The sequence below is a fragment of the Oncorhynchus gorbuscha genome, linkage group LG22 (assembly GCF_021184085.1).
Source record: "Oncorhynchus gorbuscha isolate QuinsamMale2020 ecotype Even-year linkage group LG22, OgorEven_v1.0, whole genome shotgun sequence".
Lineage (NCBI taxonomy): Eukaryota > Metazoa > Chordata > Actinopteri > Salmoniformes > Salmonidae > Oncorhynchus > Oncorhynchus gorbuscha.
This window is the reverse complement of record NC_060194.1, coordinates 42,421,733-42,440,483: the sequence shown is the minus strand read 5'-3', so window position 1 is coordinate 42,440,483 and position 18,751 is coordinate 42,421,733. Positions and strand designations below refer to the sequence as shown.

Genomic DNA, 18,751 nt, shown 5'->3' with positions numbered 1-18,751 from the left:
CTGCTGTTGACCAATCGGGTTGACGTTGTCATACGTCACGCGGTTGCTAAACTAATCATCATGCAATCCCTTCTCGAAGTTAAAGTATCTTGCCGCGTTTACATCTCTGACTTCAGTGCGTTCATGACAACTGGGAACTCAGGAAAAAACGAGCTCCGACTGTAAAAAAACGTTTTGAACGGTCATCAAACTCGGAATTATAAGTCGTGAAGTCGGGCCTCTTTCTAAAGTTCAGACTTTCCGATTTGATATTCACCAACCTCATGATTTGACCTCGTTTTTTTTTCCGTGTTCCCAGTTGTCTTGAAAGCACCATATATCGAGAAACCTGCCTATTTTCCTCGAAAGTAGGTAAGGTCACGATTCCAAAGCTATACAACGTTACAGAGAAGCAATTAATTATCTCACACCTCGGAAAATATTTGTAATGTTATACTTGTTCACGGAATTGATGCTAATGTTGTGTTTTTGAGCTTAGCGCCCAATTGACTCCCATTCACTCCTTGGAGGACAGCTCTCTTTATCCCAGAATGCACCGCGACAGTATACACAAATCCAGTGGAGTTTCCCATCTCCTCAAAAGTATCTCTGTTTTGGTTTGGGCGGGTCGTCACTAGTTACCACAGCCACAAAGTAACAAACCCCACCTATTTCTACAATTTATATTCTTAAAATCGTATATGAAACATAACCTTAACCAGACTGCTAACCTTAAGCCTAAACTTAAACTAATAACATAAAGCACATTTTTGTTTTCATGAATTTTTACGATATAGCCCGTTGACGATAGCCAATTTTGACTTTGTGGATATGGTAACTAGTGCCAACCCAGAAGGAGTTGCAACATTTGAAGTATCAAGAAGAAAGTATTAAATCTACCTTGCTGTTTCTATGTGTACGTATGAATATTTTTGAATATCAGTATTTGTAACCCAACTACTATACTACTTTAGAAACGTTAGCAAGTTAGCTACCTAACGGTTAGCCAGCACAGAGTAACCGTTGCAATTCAAAACACGCTGTAGAATTATCCGTAGCTTCCTAGCTAGCTAGCTAGTTAGCGTTGTTATACCAGAAAGCACGCCGTACATCCATATGCGGATGTAAAATGAACACGAAGATCTATTAAAGCTAGTCAACTGTGTAATCTCATATGATCACGTTTTATTTTTAAATATCCGATGAGACCGATCTCTAGTAGTGTTGTCAGCTAGCTAACGGCTAACTAGCTAACGTAATTTATTTGAAATGTTGCATGATGAAATCTTTTGAGGTGCACCATCTCGTTTTCAAGATGCAAACGGAAGGTGTTAATCCTTTGAATAGCCACAGTTTGGTCTAGTAACGTAACTTTAAAATTCACAAGTTGTCAGTGTTTAGCTATCTAGCTAGCTGGCCAGATGTTTGCTAAGATGTTTATTGGGTTCTAATTACTAGCCTACACATATAATGTTAACAACCCTCTCGGGAAATTGACATGGCTGTTATTTGATCAACACAAAGAATAAAGCTTTTATCTTCATGCATGGTTCCACCACAGCTCAAGATGACAAGCGTTGCCCTCCTGAGGAGTTGAAGCGCTGGAGCTCGCCTGGCCTTGAACATGAATTCACCAGAGGACAGTTCTTCTTTTTCCACTCAGAAGAACTCAAATTGGACCAACCACCAAACATCCACTCCACAGCCAGGACTTAGCCCTGCTAGCCCAGTTCAAACACCTGTTTCAACCAACCCTGCTAGCCTGTCTCAATCACTAATTACACCCCAGAAACAGAAGACAGCAGAGAATGGAACCTCTGATGCATCACAGCCACACAGTGAACGGCGCAAGAGGGGGAGGCCACCCAAAGACAAGACACCTCATACTGTCCCAGAACATCAGATCCAGTCCCGTTCAGATTCAGACCCATGTTCACAGCGAGAGGAAGAAACTAATGCTGTCAGAGTGATACATCCCCTCTCATCCAACTCACCTGTGCCTGAGGACCGGTGTCAGTCACCTGATGCCCTAACAGAGGTTGAGACACAGCCCCTGTCACCCAGCCCACCAGTGCCTGAGGACCGGTGTCAGTCACCTGATGCCCTAACAGAGGTTGAGACACAGCCCCTGTCACCCAGCCCACCAGTGCCTGAGGACCGGTGTCAGTCACCTGATGCCCTAACAGAGGTTGAGACACAGCCCCTGTCACCCAGCCCACCAGTGCCTGAGGACCGGTGTCAGTCACCTGATGCCCTAACAGAGGTTGAGACACAGCCCCTGTCACCCAGCCCACCAGTGGGCTCCTCTGAACTACCTTCCTCCACCAAGGATTTACAGAGGGTACATCGTAACGAAGGGTCCCATCTCTGTAGTCCATCTGTAGAACAAGGAGATACAACCAGCCATAATGTCCTAATTGCTAGAGATCACACATATTCACTGACCAGAGAGCTAGAGGCTGAACCATTTGTTTCACCCCAGAAACAGAGGACCACAGAGAAAGGAACCTCTGATCAGTCACAGCCACACGGTGAACGGCGCAAGAAGGGGAGGCCACCCAAAGACAAGACACCTCATACTGTCCCAGGACATCAGATCCAGTCCCCTTCAGATTCAGACCCAAGTTCACAGCCACACGGTGAATTGCACAAGAGGGGGAGGCCACCCAAAGACAAGACACCTCATACTGTCCCAGGACATCAGATCCAGTCCCCTTCAGATTCAGACCCAAGTTCACAGCCACACAGTGAACGGCGCAAGAGGGGGAGGCCACCCAAAGACAAGACACCTCATACTGTCCCAGGACATCAGATCCAGTCCCCTTCAGATTCAGACCCAAGTTCACAGCCACACAGTGAACGGCGCAAGAGGGGGAGGCCACCCAAAGACAAGACACCTCATACTGTTCCAGGACATCAGATCCAGTCCCCTTCAGATTCAGACCCATGTTCACAGCGAGAGGAACAAACGGATGCTGTCACAGTGACACATCCCCTCTCATCCAACTCACCTGTGCCTGAGGACCGGTGTCAGTCACCGGTGAGGAAGTATATAAAAAAAGCAGAGACCCCTAAGGTAGACCAGTCGCAGGAGACTGACCAGTCGCAGGAGACTGACCAGTCGCAGGAGACTGACCAGTCGCAGGAGACTGACCAGTCGCAGGAGATTGACCAGTCGCAGGAGACTGACCAGTCGCAGGAGATCCTGTCCCCTTCTGATTCAGACCCAAGTTCACAGCCACACAGTGAACGGCGCAAGAGGGGGAGGCCACCCAAAGACAAGACACCTCATACTGTCCCAGGACATCAAATCCAGTCCCGTTCTGATTCAGACCCATGTTCACAGCCACACAGTGAACGGCGCAAGAGGGGGAGGCCACCCAAAGGCAAGACACCTCATACTGTCCCAGGACATCAAATCCAGTCCCGTTCTGATTCAGACCCATGTTCACAGCCACACAGTGAACGGCGCAAGAGGGGGAGGCCACCCAAAGACAAGACACCTCATACTGTCCCAGGACATCAAATCCAGTCCTGTTCTGATTCAGACCCATGTTCACAGCCACACAGTGAACGGCGCAAGAGGGGGAGGCCACCCAAAGACAAGACACCTCATACTGTCCCAGGACATCAGACCAATCAGGCCCTAACAGATACACACGCATGTTCACAGCCAGAGGACCAAACAGAGGCTGAGACACAGTGCTTGACATCCAACTCACCTGCGCCTGGCCTTGAGGACAGGTGTCTGGCACCGGTGACAAAGAGGAAGTATACAAAAAAATCAGAGACCCCTAAGGTAGACCAGTCGCAGGAGACCGACCAGTCGCAGGACAGTGAGAATTTGAGCAAGAGGAAACATGCATCTAAAACGTCACAGACCTCCAAGGTAGCTCAATCACATGACCAGTCGCAGGAGACTGTGAGGAAGTGGAAACATACTAGAAACTCACAGAGCCATAAAGTAGACCAGTCACAGGAAACTGAGGGGAATAGGGAAAAGACATCTGAAATATCGCTGAAGCGTAAGCTAGAGTCACAAGTGGAGACTGTAAAAAAGAGAAAATATACTAAGAAATCAAAGAGCCATAATGTAGTCTCTGCCAACCCCATCTCACTCCCTGTGCTATCTACGGACCTCTCCCCCAGCGTTGTCTCTTCCACACACAACCCTCCTGGTGTCCCAAAGAGAAAACATAGGAAAAAAACACAGAGCCACAGGGTAGACTCTGAGATCGTCTCTTCATTCCCTGTTCTATCTGCAGAACTCTCTTCTGGCCTAAAGAGAAGCCTCTCTCCTACTCTCAGCCCTCCTGGTGTCTCTTCCTCGACAAGCACACCTAAGAGAGTCAGAGGCAGAACTAAGGGGGTCCAGCAACAGATCTGTCTTAGCTCCACCACAGGCCCCAGATCCTCCATAGGAACAGCCAACTCCTTCTCTGTTGCTCCGTCTCCCCTGGCCCCCAGCTCTAAGCCAGACAGCCCTCAGAACGCCTCACCTATCACCTGGAAGCTGTTCCATCTAGACAAGGTACTGTATCATCTTTATCAACACTGAGTCGAAACAGACGTGATGTGACGCACCGACAGACAATTTGCCTTGACAATGGAGAATCTCCATTGATAATGTGTTTTAGTCCAGGCTTATTCTCTGTAGAGTAGTAAATGTTTAAAGTATTCAATATTCAGTAACTTTCTCTCTTTCAGATTCCAGAGCCAGACGGAGCTGTACCCAGCAGTAAACCTTGGGGTAAACCCAGAGGTCGACCAAGGAAGGAACCGGCTGGAGTGAAGAAGCCGGCTGTAGTGAAGCGAGTGAAGAAGCCGGCTGTAGTGAAGGGAGTGAAGAAGCCGGCTGTAGTGAAGAAGCCGGCTGTCGTGAAGGGAGTGAAGAAGCCGGCTGTCGTGAAGGGAGTGAAGAAGCCGGCTGTCGTGAAGGGAGTGAAGAAGCCGGCTGTCGTGAAGGGAGTGAAGAAGCCGGCTGTCGTGAAGGGAGTGAAGAAGCCGGCTGTCGTGAAGGGAGTGAAGAAGCCGGCTGTCGTGAAGGGAGTGAAGAAGCCGGCTGTCGTGAAGGGAGTGAAGAAGCCGGCTGGAGTGAAGAAGCCGGCTGTCGTGAAGGGAGTGAAGAAGCCGGCTGTAGTGAAGGGAGTGAAGAAGCCGGCTGTAGTGAAGGGAGTGAAGAAGCCGGCTGTAGTGAAGGGAGTGAAGAAGCCGGCTGTCGTGAAGGGAGTGAAGAAGCCGGCTGTAGTGGAGAGCGTGAAGAAGCCGGCTGTCGTGGAGAGCGTGAAGGACCCGACTGTCGTGAAGAGCGTGAAGGACCCGACTGTCGTGAAGAGCGTGAAGGACCCGACTGTAGTGAAGAGAGTGAAGACTCCGGCTGTAGGAAAGAGAGTGAAGACTCAGTGTGGTAAGAAGGTGAAGACTGCAGCAGAGGGAGGTTCCCAGACCTGCAGCTCAGAGGAGGGGCCTCCAGCCAAGCACAGACGTAGAATCAGGAAGGGTCTTACAGCAGAGGGAGTGGAGAGAGTCGGACTGCAGAGTGACGACAGCACCAGCTCTCAGCCAATCCAATGCTCCAGACCACGGTTTGAGCTACTGGAGTTGGACTCACCGGACGAAGACACAGGAGATGCCTCCCTGTCCTCAAACCTGTCCATCGAACTGAGCCTTCAGGAAGACCACCTGACATCACTTCCTCTTGAAGAGGAGGAGGAAGAGCAGGAGGATGAGGAAGATCTGCCCAGTTTCTTAAATAACACAAGTGAGTTAGTGTGATTGTGTGGATGGTTGATAAACTTCCTCCCTGACATGACGCCTGTAAAAATTGTACATTGTTTTTAATTACACTGAACAAAAATATAAAAGCAACATGCAAGAATTTCAAAGATTTTACAGTTCATATAAGGAAATCAGTCAATTTAAATAAATTCATTAGGCCCTAATCTATGCATTTCACATGACTGGGAATACAGATGTGCATCTGTTGGTAACAGATCATTTAAAACAAAAGGTAGAGGCAAGGATCAGAAAACCAGTCAGTATCTGGTGTGACCACCATTTGCCTCATGCAGCGCGACACAGCTCCTTCACATAATTGATCAGGCTGTTGATTGTGGCCTGTGGAATGTTGTCTTACTCCTCTTCAATAGTTGTGCAAAGTTGCGGGAACTGGAACACGCTGTCATACACGCCGATCCAGAGCATCCCAAACCTGTCCAATGGGTGGCAGTCTGAGTATGCAGGCCATGGAAGAACTGGGACATGCAGGAAATGTGAAAAGATGACATGGGGCCGTGCATTATCATGCTGAAACATGACGTGATGGCGGTGGATGAATGGCTCAACAATGGCCTCGGGATCTCTTCACGGTATCTCTGTGCATCAAATTGCCATCGATAAAATGTAATTGTGTTCACTGTCCGTAGCTTATGCCTGCCCATACCATAATCCCCCCTCCACCATAACCCCACTGGCACTTTGTTCACAACGTTGACATCATCTAACTGCTCGCCCACATTTGAAACAGGGATTCATCCGTAAAGAGCACTCTTCTCCAGTATGCCAGTGGCCATCGAAGGTGGGCATTTGCCCACTGAAGTCGGTTACGACGCCGAACTGCAGTCAGGTCAAGGCCCTGGTGAGAACGAAAAGCATGTAGAATTGCTTCCCTGAAATGGTTTCTGACAGTTTGTGCAGGAATTCGTTGGTTGCGCAAACCCACAGTTTCATCAGCTGTCCAAGTGGCTGGTCTCAGATGATCCAACAGGTGAAGAAGCCAGATGTGGAGGACCTGGGCTGGCGTGGTTACACGTGAGGCCGGTTGGAAGTACTCCCAAATTCTCTAAAACAAATTTGGAGGTGGCATATGGTAGAGAAATTGACATTGCATCCTCTGGCAACAGCTCTGGTGGACATTCCTGTAGCCAGTATGCCAATTGCATGCTCCTTCAAAACTTGAGACATCTGTGGCATTGTATTGTGACAATTGCACATTTTAGTGGCATTTTATTGTCCCCAGCACAAGGTGCACCTGTGTAATGATCATGCTATTTAATCATTTTATTGATATACCATACCAGTCAGGTGGATGGATTATCTTGGTAAAGGAGAAATGCTGATTAACAGGGATGTAAACAAATTTGGGCACAAAATTAGAGAGAAATAAGCTTTTTGTCTTTTTGTGCATATGGAACATTTCTGGGATCTTTTTATTTCAGCTCATGAAACACGGGACCAACACTTTACATGTTGCGTTTTTATATTTTTGTTCAGTATATAAATGCTTATTTGTCTCTTTCAGAGCCGCTGTCCATAACAGAGGGAATATGTGTTTGGTGCAAATTTAGAAACTATCCTTTCTGGCCGGCAATGGTGAGTTAGGATCTGTGCTCCCAACAACATGAAACGATGAGATGTGGTGGGGACATGTTAGAGCTGACAACAACTCCTCTTCTCCTCAGGTGAAAAGTGTGAACCGGAAGATGAAGAAAGCCAGCATTGTGTTTATTGACAACCTGCTGTTTGACAAGAAGAGGATACGAAAAGGGTAGGAACTCCAAAAACTCGCTGTTTAACCCTTTCCACCGTCATTCTTTGGTAATGAACCTTTGTTCCGATATTAACCATCGTGTTTTTTTCCCCGTTTCTTTTCCAGCTTCTCTGTGGCCTTAAAAACATTGAAGCCTTTTGACTGTGAAGAGGCTGATCAGCTTGTGGTAAGAATGTCTGAAACGGACAAACTCTTTTATGAATACTGTTTCCATATAACTCATTTATATTATAGATACAGCTCTTTTTGTATATGTATTCCTGGTGTCTGGTGGGTTGATGTTGTTTTCTGTTGTCTGTAGTGTAAAGCCAGAGAGAGTTATGATGCTGCCATCAAATGGTGCCTGGAGCTGATCGCCGACTATAGAATCCGTATCGGTAAACAATTGTACTACGCTTCTCTTAGAATGAGCACTATGCGCCTGTTTTCCGGACCCTGATGAAGTTCATTACATGTGTGTTGAGTTTTCCTTGATGTTTGTATTGTCTTTTGCAGGATGCGGCTTCACCGGTTCCTTCATTGAATACTTTTCAGATGACATAAGTAAGTTCATGTCTATTCGCTGCTATTAGATGTTGGTACTTTGCTATCCAATGTTTAACCTCATCCCAATGCTGCCTGTTCTTAATTTAAGATAGTCATTATAGTACAACAGAATGTATTCTCTAACTGACCTGACTAAATATAATATGTGTGAAATACTTGATAATGTATGTGATATCAACAGAGAAGTATATTTTCTGGGTGATTATATAATTGCCATATCTAGGAAAACCAAAGTTCCAAAGGCTGGGCCTAATATAGTGTATAAGAGGTCATACAATAAGTTTTGTAGTGATTCATATGTTGATGTAAAGAATAGTTGCTGGTCTGTGGTTTGTAATGAGGAGCAACCAGACGCTGCTGGTCTGTGGTGTGTAATGAGGAGCAACCAGACGCTGCTGGTCTGTGGTGTGTAATGAGGAGCAACCAGGCGCTGCTGGTCTGTGGTGTGTAATGAGGAGCAACCAGACGCTGCACTTGACACATTTATGAAACTACTTATTCCAGTTACTAATAAGCACACATCCATTAAGAAAATGACTGCAAAAACTGTTAAATCCCCTTGGACTGATGAGGAATTTAAAAATTGTGTGGTTGAGAGGGATGAGGCAAAAGGTATGGAAGTTAAGTCTGACAGCCTAACCGATTGGCAAACGCACTACAAATTAAGGAATCATGTGCCTAAACTAAATAAAAATAAACTACACGATGAAACAAAGATAAATTACATATAGAATGATAGTAAAAAGCTTTGGGGCACCTTTAAAATGAAATTGTGGGGAAAAAAGCCAACTCGGCTCCTTCATTCAGTGAATCAGATGGCTCATTCATCACATAGCCCACTGATATATTGCAAACGACTTTTAATGACTTTTTCATTGGATAGATATGCAAACTTAGAGATGACATACCAGCAACAAACTCTGACACTACACATCCAAGTATATCGGACCAGATTATGAAAGACAAGTATTGTACTTTTGAATTTCGCAAAGTCATTGTGGTAGAGGTGAACAAATTATTGCTGTCTATCAACAATGACAAGCCAGCAGGGTCTGACAATCTGGATGGAAAATTACTGAGGATAATAGCAGACGGTATTGCCACTCCTATTTGACACATCTTCAATTTAAGCCTACTAGAGAGTGTGTCCCCTCAGGCCAGTAGGGAAGCTAAAGTCATTCCGCTACCCAAGAATAGTAAAGCCCCCTTTACTGGCTCAAATAACCAACCAATCAGCCTGTTACCAACCCTTAGTTAACTTCTGGAGAAAATTGTGTTTGACGCGATACAATGCTATTTCACAGTAAACAAATTGACAACAGAATTTCAGCATGCTTATAGGGAAGGACACTCAACAAGAAAAGCACTTACATAAATGACTGATGATTGGCTGAGAGAAATTGATGATAAAATGATTGTGGGGGCTGTCTTGTTAGACTTCAGTGCAGCTTTTGACATTATTGATCATAGTCTGCTGCTGGAAAAACACATAATATAATATAATAATAATAATATTATGGCTTTACACCCCCTGCTATAATGTGGATAAATAGTTACTTGTCTAACAGAACACAGAGGGTGTTCTTTAACGGAAGCCTCTCAAATATTAATCCCGTTAGAATCAGGAATTCCCCAGGGTAACTGTTTAGGCCCATTGCTTTTTCCATTTTTACTAACGACATACCACTGACTTTGAGTAAAGCCAGAGTGTCTATGTATGCAGATGACTCAATACACGTCAGCTACTACAGCGACTGAAATGACTGCAACACTTAACAAAGAGCTGTAGTTAGTTTCAGAGTAGGTGGCAAGGAATAAGCATTGTATTTGGAACAAAACACTCACTAAACCCTAAACCTCAACTAAATCTTGTAATAAATCATGTGGAAATTGAGCAAGTTGAGATGACTAAACTGCTTGGAGTAACCCTAGATTGTAAACTGTCATGGTCAAAACATATTGATGCAGTAGTAGCTGAGATGGGGAGAAGTCTGTCTATAATAAAGCGATACTCTGCCTTCTTAACAACACTATCAACAAGTCAGGTCCTACAGGCCCTAGTTTTGTTGCACCTGGACTACTGTTCAGTCGTGTGGTCAGGTGCCACAAAAAAGGACTGAGGAAAATTGCAATTGGCTCAGAATAGGGCAGCACGGCTGGATGTACACAGAGAGCTAATATTAATAATATGCATGTCAATCTATCCTGGCTGAAAGTGGAGGAGAGGTTGACTTCATCACTACTTTTATTTATGAGAGGTATTGACATGTTGAATGCACCAAGCTGTCTGTTTGAACTACTGGCACACAGCTCAGACACCCATTCATGCCCCACAAGACATGCCACAAGAGGTCTCTTCACAGTCCCCAAGTCCAGAACAGACTATGGGATGCACACAGTACTACATAGAGCCATGACTACATGGAACTCTATTCCACATCAAGTAAATGACGCATTCACTAAAATTAGATTAAAGAAACAGGAAAAAAACACCTTATGGAACAACGGGGACTGTGAAGCAACACAAACATTGGCACAGGCGCATTCATACACACACACACACACACACACACACACACACACACACACACACACACACACACACACACACACACACACACACACACACACACACACACACACACACACACACACACACACACACACACACACACACACACACACACACACACACACACGATAACATGTAAGTCTGAAATTTGGGTCAAACGTTTCGTGTAGCCTTCCACAAGCTTCCCACAATAAGTTGGGTGAATTTTGGCCAATTCATCCTGACAGAACTGGTGTAACTGAGTCAGGTTTGTAGGCCTCCTTGCTTGCACATGCTTTTTCAGTTCTGCCCACACATTTTCTATAGGATTGAGGTCAGGGCTTTGTGATGGCCACTCCAATACCTTGACTTTGTTGTCCTTAAGCCATTTTGCCACAACTTTGGAAGTATGCTTGGGGTGATTGTCCATTTGGAAGACCCATTTGCGACCAAGCTTTAACTTCCTGATTGATGTCTTGAGATGTTGCTTCAAGATATCCAAATCATTTTCCTTCGTCATGAAGCTATCTATTTTGTGAAGTGCACCAGTCCCTCCTGCAGGAAAGCACCCCCACAAAATGATGCTGCCACCCGCGTGCTTCACGGTTGGGATGGTGTTCTTCAGCTTGCAAGCCTTCTCCTTTTTCCTCCAAACATAACGATGGTCATTATGGCCAAACAGTTCTATATTTATTTCATCAGACCAGAGGACATTTCTCCAAAAAGTACTGTCTTTGTCCCCATGTGCAGTTGCAAACCGTAGTCCGGCTTTTTTATGGCGGTTTTGGAGCAGTGGCTTCTTCCTTGCTGAGCGGCCTTTCAGGTTATGTCGATATAGAATTAGTTTTAATGTGGATATAGATACTTTTGTACCTGTTTCCTCCAGCATCTTCACAAGGTCCTTTGCTGTTCTGGGATTGATTTGCACTTTTAGACTTTTTTTTAGACTTTTGGAGGTCTACAATTTTTTTTGTTGATTTTTCCATTTTCCCTTTTGCTTGACATCCTGGGAATATCAGAGGCACTGAGTTTGAAGGTAGGCCTTGAAATACATCCACAGGTACACCTCCAATTGACTCAAATGATGTCAATTAGCCTAAAGCCATGACATAATTTTCTGGAATTTTCCAAGTTGCTTAAAGGCACGGTCAACTTAGTGTATGTAAACTTCTGACCCACTGGAATTATGATACAGTGAAATAATCTGTCTAAACAGTTGTTGGAAAAATTATTTGTGTCATGCACAAAGTAGATGTTCTAACCGACTTGCCAAAACAATAGTTTGTTAACAAGAAATTGGTGGACTGGTTGAAAAACGAGTTCTAATGACTCCAACCTAAGTGTATGTAAACTTCCGACTTCAACTGTACACATGGATTTAGTACTGTAGATATGTGGTAGTGGTGGAGTTGGGGCCTGAGGGCACACATTGTGTTGTGACTGTATTGTCATTTTTTGTAAAATTGTAGAAACGGCCTTAATTTTGCTGGACCCCGGAAAGAGTAGCTGCTGCTTTAGCAGCTGTTTGGGATCCATAATAAATACACATAAAGGTGACATATGGATAAATAACCTGCCTGATCCATCCCCAGGCTGTCCTGTGAGGAGACGTTATCCTCAGAGTACCTCTGACCTCAACTTCCCCAGTAAGCTGATGTTGGAGGAGCAGTTTTTAACCTCTGACCTTGGGGAGGAAGAGGAGGAGGGCAGCGGCCGTCAGGAGGAGGAGAGGAGGAGGAGGAGAAGGAGGAAGCTGCTGCCTGACCGCTCCAAGGCAGCACGTAACCGTGCCAATGAGAAACTGGTGGACTTCATCGTTAAGCAACGCCGGGTGGAGACACGCCTTCTAGTGAGTAACCATGCCGATGCCTTCCTCACTCTCCCAGGTACTCAATAGGTTCTCTTCTCTGTCTGTCAGTATCAGATTTTCTCCCTTCATTCCCCTCTCTCCCTCATTTCTCTTTCTCGCTTGCTCGCTCTCTCCCTCCTTCCATCCTTTTCTCTCCCCCCAACCCCCTCTAACCCCAGGGTGTGATCAGGTCTCTATATATGCTGACCTTTCTCTCCCCTCCCCCAAGGGTGTGATCGGCGGGCAGCAACAATCTAAGTGGTTGCGATGGTTCCTGGCAGCCAGCCGTTCAGTAGTGGACACCTACCTGGAGGATGAGGATCAGCTGGACCAGGTGTATCAGTACCTGAGGGGGGTGTATGATACCGCCCCCCTCACCGCCCCCTGCCTGGCTGACGTTGACCGCATTCGCCTCGTCCTGGACGTCCTCTTACCTGAGGTCACAGTGCAATAGGAAACTACTTTATTGTCCATCGACACACACATGTATTTTTGCTGTGTGTGTTTTAATATTCCCCTTCTTTACTGTTGAAGTGACGTTGAATTATTTTAAATTAAATTATTCTAAAGTTTTCTTCTCCTGCAGGCTATTATCTATGCCATAGCTGGAGTGGACAAGTTGTCACTGGTGAAGGCAGAGGACAAATACCTAAAAGGGCCCTGTCTGAGTAAAAGGTAAGAGAGGAGTAGTGTGTTAGCCCACTGAACTAAAGCCTAGGCATTAGCTTGGGGAGCTAACCCAAGTCAGGTTTAACACACCAGTTCCCACTTCTGTTTTCCTGTCCCTCCTTCCTCTCCTCAGGGAAAGAGAGGAGTTTGATTGGATGATCGAGCAACAGATGAAGATGAAAGCATCGATCGGTCAGCGTCCTGCGCACTGAACAACACTGCCTACTTGGCTTCCAGCCGGCAGACTTCGGCCGAGATGAAATCCAAGGGCTGTATAGTGCTTTACCTTCAAATGTCATTTCTGATTGAGACGACATCTGCAGCGTTTTACCGTGAATGCGATCTCCACAAATGCGGCAATGTTGCATTTAGTCCCAAAGTTTCCAAATCACAACAAAACTGTTGAGCATCCTGGGAAGAAAAAAAGAGCCATTTAGAACGGTCTCTGAGGACATTCAACTGCTGTAGTTCATAGTTCATACTAGCAGTGGTGTGACTGTGAATGTGAAACTCCCGAAAGGAGTTACCCTGCGGTCTAGACCAACTACCACAGTATTTTATCCATCATGGTTGCCCATTAAGGCTGGATGACTGTAAATTCTGTAAATACTGGTCTATTTTTATATAGAAACGGAATGTCTTTTTTTTTGTGTGTGTGTGTGTTTTTTTGTAATATTTTAATTCCCCTTCCTGTTTGAATTCCTGTCTAATTATGTGGTCATGTAAGGCTAGCTTGTCGATACCTTCATCTATACCTATTCCTTGGTGACAGGCATGTAATATTCTGAATGTGAATCATGTCAGCTCAATAAAGCTTCCTCGGTCACCTGGTTTGCTTCTTATTGGTATACTGAGGCCCAAATGGCACCCTATTCTCTTCCTAGTGCACTTCTTTTGACCAAGGCCCAAGTAGTGCACTATATCGGGAACAGTGTGCCATTTAAGACACAACCCATGACTTGCAAAGACAGTACAGGAATGAGACTCTTCCCCCCATGACAGGTCAATAACGAATGAATGCAAGTCTGGTAACGGATTTATATTATACACTGCTCAACAAAAATAAAGGGAACACTTAAACAACACAATGTAACTCCAAGTCAATCACACTTCTGTGAAATCAAACTGTACACTTAGGAAACAACACTGATTGACAATACATTTCACATGCTGTTGTGCAAATGGAATAGACAACAGGTGGAAATTATAGGCATTTAGCAAGACACCCCTAATAAAGGAGTGGTTCTGCAGGTGGTGACCACAGGCCACTTCTCAGTTCCTATGCTTCCTGGCTGATGTTTTGGTCACTTTTGAATGCTGGTGGTGCTTTCACTCTAGTGGTAGCATGAGACGGAGTCTACAACCCACACAAGTGGCTCAGGTAGTGCAGCTCATCCAGGATGGCACATCAATGCGAGATGTGGCAAGAAGGTTTCCTGTGTCTGTCAGCGTAGCGTCCAGAGCATGGAGGCGCTACCAGGAGACAGGCCAGTACATCAGGAGACGTGGAAGAGGGCAACAACCCAGCAGCAGGACCGCTACCTCCGCCTTTGTGCAAGGAGGAGCCCTGCCAGAGCCCTGCAAAATGACCTCCAGCAGGCCACAAATGTGTCTGCTCAAACGGTCAGAAACAGACTGTATGAGGGCCCGACGTCCACAGGTGGGGGTTGTGCTTACAGCCCAACGCCGTACAGGACGTTTGGCATTTGCCAGAGAACACCAAGATTGGCAAATTCGCCACTGGCGCCCTGTGCTCTTCACAGATGAAAGCAGGTTCACACTGAGCACGTGACAGTCTGGAGATGCCGTGGAGAACGTTATGCTGCCTGCAACACCCTCCAGCATGACCGGTTTGGCGGTGGGTCAGTCATGGTGTGGGGTGGCATTTCTTTGGGGTGCCGCACAGCCCTCCATGTGCTCGCCAGAGGTAGCCTGACTGCCATTAGGTACCGAGATGAGATCCTCAGACCCCTTGTGAGACCATATGCTGGTGTGGTTGGCCCTGGGTTCCTCCTAATGCAAGACCTCATGTGGCTGGAGTGTGTCAGCAGTTCCTGCAAGAGGAAGGCATTGATGCTATGGACTGGCCCGCCCGTTCCCCAGACCTGAATTCAATTGAGCACATCTGGGACATCATGTCTCACTCCATCCACCAACGTCACGTTGCACCACAGACTGTCCAGGAATTGGCGGATGCTTTAGTCCAGGTCTGGGAGGAGATCCCTCAGAAGACCATCAGCCACCTCATCAGGACCATGCCCAGGCGTTGTAGGGAGGTCATACAGGCACACACACTACTGAGCCTCATTTTGACTTGTTTTAAGGACATTACATCAAAGTTGGATTAGCCTGTAGTGTGGTTTTCCACTTTAATTTTGAGTGTGACTCCAAATCCAGACCTCCATGGGTTGATAAATTTGATTTCCATTGATAATTTGTGTGATTTTGTTGTCAGCACATTCAACTATGTAAAGAAAAAAGTATTTAATAAGAATATTTCATTCATTCAGATCTAGGATGTGTTATTTTAGTGTTCCCTTTATTTTTTTGAGCAGTGTATTTATAAGTACAAAAAAATATGTTGCTTGTCTAATGTCTCATCAATCATGGAATTCACAAGGCACTTCCTGGTTGCTATGCTACGGGTGTTCTTGGTGGTCCTCATGCAACTTCAGTCAATCTTTGTCGTTGTAAAATACCAACTTGTCTCAGGCTTGGTAAACAGCCTTCAAAGACTATCAACACTATTTTGGCAAAACATTTCAATATAATTACGTTTTAAACATCATGTACAGTGCTCAATGTAATACACAGAAAATGCCGTATTGCTACAATCACTATGGTGATACACTGATGAAAAACAGTTTATTAGCTGCTTCTCCCTGAGTTGGTGGAGAGCCAGTGTGTGTGTCTCAAATCCTCCTGGAATCCAATGTCTTTAAAGTCCAAAAAGGGTGTTCCTCTCGTTCGCATACCAAATGGCACCCTATCTCCTATATAGTGCACTACTTTTGACCAGATAGAGCCCTGGTCAACAGTAGTGCACTATATAGGGAATAGGGTGCCTTTTGAGATGCTCATTTCCTGTGCTCATGGTTCCCTCAGAGAGTTGATGTGGGCACAGAGTCTGAGGGCGGGGCCTAGTTTTGATATTCATAGCTGTCATCAAGTGGTTCTCTGTCAGCAATAGGATGGCCTGGCCGTCAATCTCCTGGGAACGTAACTCGTTGGATATGTCCCTCCTACCTGGAGGAGGAGGAGAGAGAGGGGGGACAAATGAGGAAGGTGGAGAGAGAGAGACATGGGACATTTCCCCATATAATGCTTTAGAGGGACAACAGTTTGGGGTTTCATAGGTAGATCAGATAATTGCACATTTGTTGATATCATGCCATGCCTGTCTGTCTAACTGACCTAGCCTCGTTCCAGATTTTTTTGGTTCTGATTTGCCAGCTGTCTTGCCATGATTGGCATTATCAATTATCATAGGAGTTGGCTAAACGTACAGACAGGCTATGACCTCTGACCTGTCTAAGGAGGAAGTGTTCTCTGGAGCCCCCGTTGATCCTCCCCGGGGCTCTCCTGCCCATCGGCCTGTGGCCCCAATGACTGGCCTTGTCCACCTTCAACTCGCTCAGATGCTTAGTACAGTACAGCTCACATTGAACCTGACAAGAGTGGAGGGAGAGAGACAGTCGGAGGAACAGAAAGATGGAAAGTTGAGGTCTGTATGGTTTCTGGAGTTTAGCCATCCAGGGGAGATATTCCACTGAACACAAAACCATTACAAGAATTGTAGTCTGGGTCTCTTGAATTCCCCTTCATCCTGGATGGGGAAAAGTACATATGGCTATTGGCTACAAGTTCACATATCGATTCCAGGGGCTTCATCTGGGTTGGGGAACAGTATTTGGGTAACTTTCCCAGTATCTTTTCATTTTTTTCGGAAAAAAAGATTGGAAGATTCCTGGAATCAGGAGGGAATAACCAGGAAGTCCAGGAATCTTCCGACTGGGATTTCTGGAAAACCTGGGAATTTTGTGAAAGTTACTGGTGTTCTGCAGCCCTATGAGGAAAACTGGACTGACCTGACACAGGTCATGGAGCAGAATCGTTTGGATCGGAGGAAGGTGTGAACGTAGCCTCTCTTCCCACAGAACTCACACTGCAGCATGTCTACCAGGCTCTCAGCAGCAGGCTGTACAGTACAGCAGGAGAGGACACTGTTAGAAGGATGGACAGACACATGGCCGGATGGACACACTCGCAAGTATTCACACACCACACACAGCGTCCAAGTTGAGGATATCACTAGTCACTGTAGTTGTCTGGCTGCTCAGCATCCACCAGGCTCTCTAGCTCGCCATCCCTATTGGTTCTCATCTCAGATGCTAGACCCCCATTGGGTCTCATCTCAGGAGCCAGGTCCCCATTGGTTCTCACCTCCCAGGCTTCAGGAAGCGTGGTCTGCTGCTCTGCCCCTAAAGACGAACGGCCCACCTGAGGCAGGAAGGAACACACCACTGAATCTATGACTGGTTTACATAACAATATACTGCTATGGAGGGCTGAACAACATGCTAACCAACAACCAGTAGGAGAGGAGACTGCTTGGTCAAGAGGACGTTTGATATATGGGGGGGTTGTGGTTGGGGCTTCAAGGTGCAGTGCTCTACTACTGTCCAAGATTGACTCAGGGTTGAATGCACAATCCACCATTCAGTGAAGAAGGGCGAGGGAGAATGGTGGCTACTATCCATTCCTTTGGGGACCAGGACAAGGCCTGAAGTCTTTAATAGAAGGAATTTGAAATTATTTATACTTTTACTTTTGATACTTAAGTATATTTAAAACAAAATAACTTTTAGCCTTTTACCCACTGTTCCTAGGCCGTCATTGTAAATAAGAATTTGTTCTTAACTGACTCGCCTAGTTAAATAAAGGTAAAATAAAAAATAAAATAAAATTTGTATTTTACTGGGTGACTTTTACTTGAGTAATTTTTTTATGGAGGTATTTTTACTTTTACGTGCGGATCACAGTGCGGCTGGATGGAGGGACGCAAGGGAATCCCAACCTGCCTGAGGGAGGGAGGGAGATGTCGTTGCTCTATGGAAACTGCCAGTATGAGTGTCTTGAAAAGTGCTATAAAGCAGTCCTCCTCACTGCTTACATGATTGTTAGACAGTAATGTTGTGTACCTGTGCAGTTCTCTGTTCTAATTGTATGTATAGACTGTATGTCTTTACAGAGTCTGTCTGAACCATCCAATGGAGAGATTGTGGGTGGAGGGTTGGGTTCCTCTCCTCTCTCCTCAGAGGTTTGGATGTGTTGGGTGGCACCTTCATGTCCACAGCTACGGTCTGGGGAGGTTCTGGAACGTGGAAAGATTCTGGAACGTGGTGTGCTGGAAGATTCTGGAAGAGCTTCTGAGTCAGTGCCTCTGCCATGGGGAGCTCCTCCTTTGACAACAGAACCCCAGTGGACTGGACCTCCTGAACCGAGTGCAGGGACAGCCTCTTGACAGATGCCAGAGGAAGCTGGAGCAGTCTGGGGAGAGAGACCTGGGAGATGGGCCAAGACGCAGGGTGGAGGGCTGGAGCTGGGG

At 45.9% G+C, this 18,751-nt stretch overlaps 1 protein-coding gene and 1 long non-coding RNA gene across 6 annotated transcripts; one reads left to right on the top strand and one right to left on the bottom strand.

The window, feature by feature from the left end:
- Positions 1-666: 666 nt before the first annotated feature.
- On the top strand, positions 667-13,969 carry LOC124009475 (serine/arginine repetitive matrix protein 2-like). Of its 5 annotated transcripts, none has more exons than XM_046321289.1 (13): positions 667-895; positions 1,541-4,510; positions 4,687-5,016; positions 5,098-5,740; positions 7,280-7,350; positions 7,440-7,525; positions 7,634-7,694; positions 7,830-7,905; positions 8,024-8,071; positions 12,218-12,474; positions 12,704-12,913; positions 13,061-13,149; positions 13,277-13,969. In XM_046321289.1, exons 2-13 carry the CDS (start codon positions 1,604-1,606, stop codon positions 13,353-13,355), a joined length of 4,857 nt encoding a protein of 1,618 aa, XP_046177245.1. In that variant the 5' UTR covers positions 667-895; positions 1,541-1,603; the 3' UTR covers positions 13,356-13,969. The 5 variants fall into 5 exon arrangements, with proteins under 5 accessions (XP_046177245.1, XP_046177247.1, XP_046177246.1 ...); XM_046321291.1 differs by having other exon boundaries at positions 4,687-5,043; positions 5,179-5,740; XM_046321290.1 differs by having other exon boundaries at positions 668-895; positions 1,541-3,500; positions 3,609-4,510; positions 4,687-5,740.
- Positions 13,970-16,179: 2,210 nt separating this feature from the next.
- Positions 16,180-17,924, bottom strand: LOC124009235. The gene is made up of 3 exons (XR_006834257.1): positions 17,232-17,924; positions 16,671-16,811; positions 16,180-16,389 (listed from the first exon to the last, which is right to left on the bottom strand). It is a non-coding gene; the product is annotated as an uncharacterized LOC124009235 (long non-coding RNA).
- Between the last annotated feature and the right edge of the window lie 827 nt (positions 17,925-18,751).

Bases quoted from the DNA above. Each gene is read 5' to 3' on its own strand.
- LOC124009475 (XM_046321288.1), top strand. From the start codon at position 1,604: ATGAATTCACCAGAGGACAGTTCTTCTTTTTCCACTCAGAAGAACTCA. The intron at 7,695-7,829 runs GTAAGAATGTCT...TGTTGTCTGTAG, and splicing joins AAGAGGCTGATCAGCTTGTG to TGTAAAGCCAGAGAGAGTTA. The intron at 8,072-12,217 runs GTAAGTTCATGT...ATCCATCCCCAG, and splicing joins ATACTTTTCAGATGACATAA to GCTGTCCTGTGAGGAGACGT.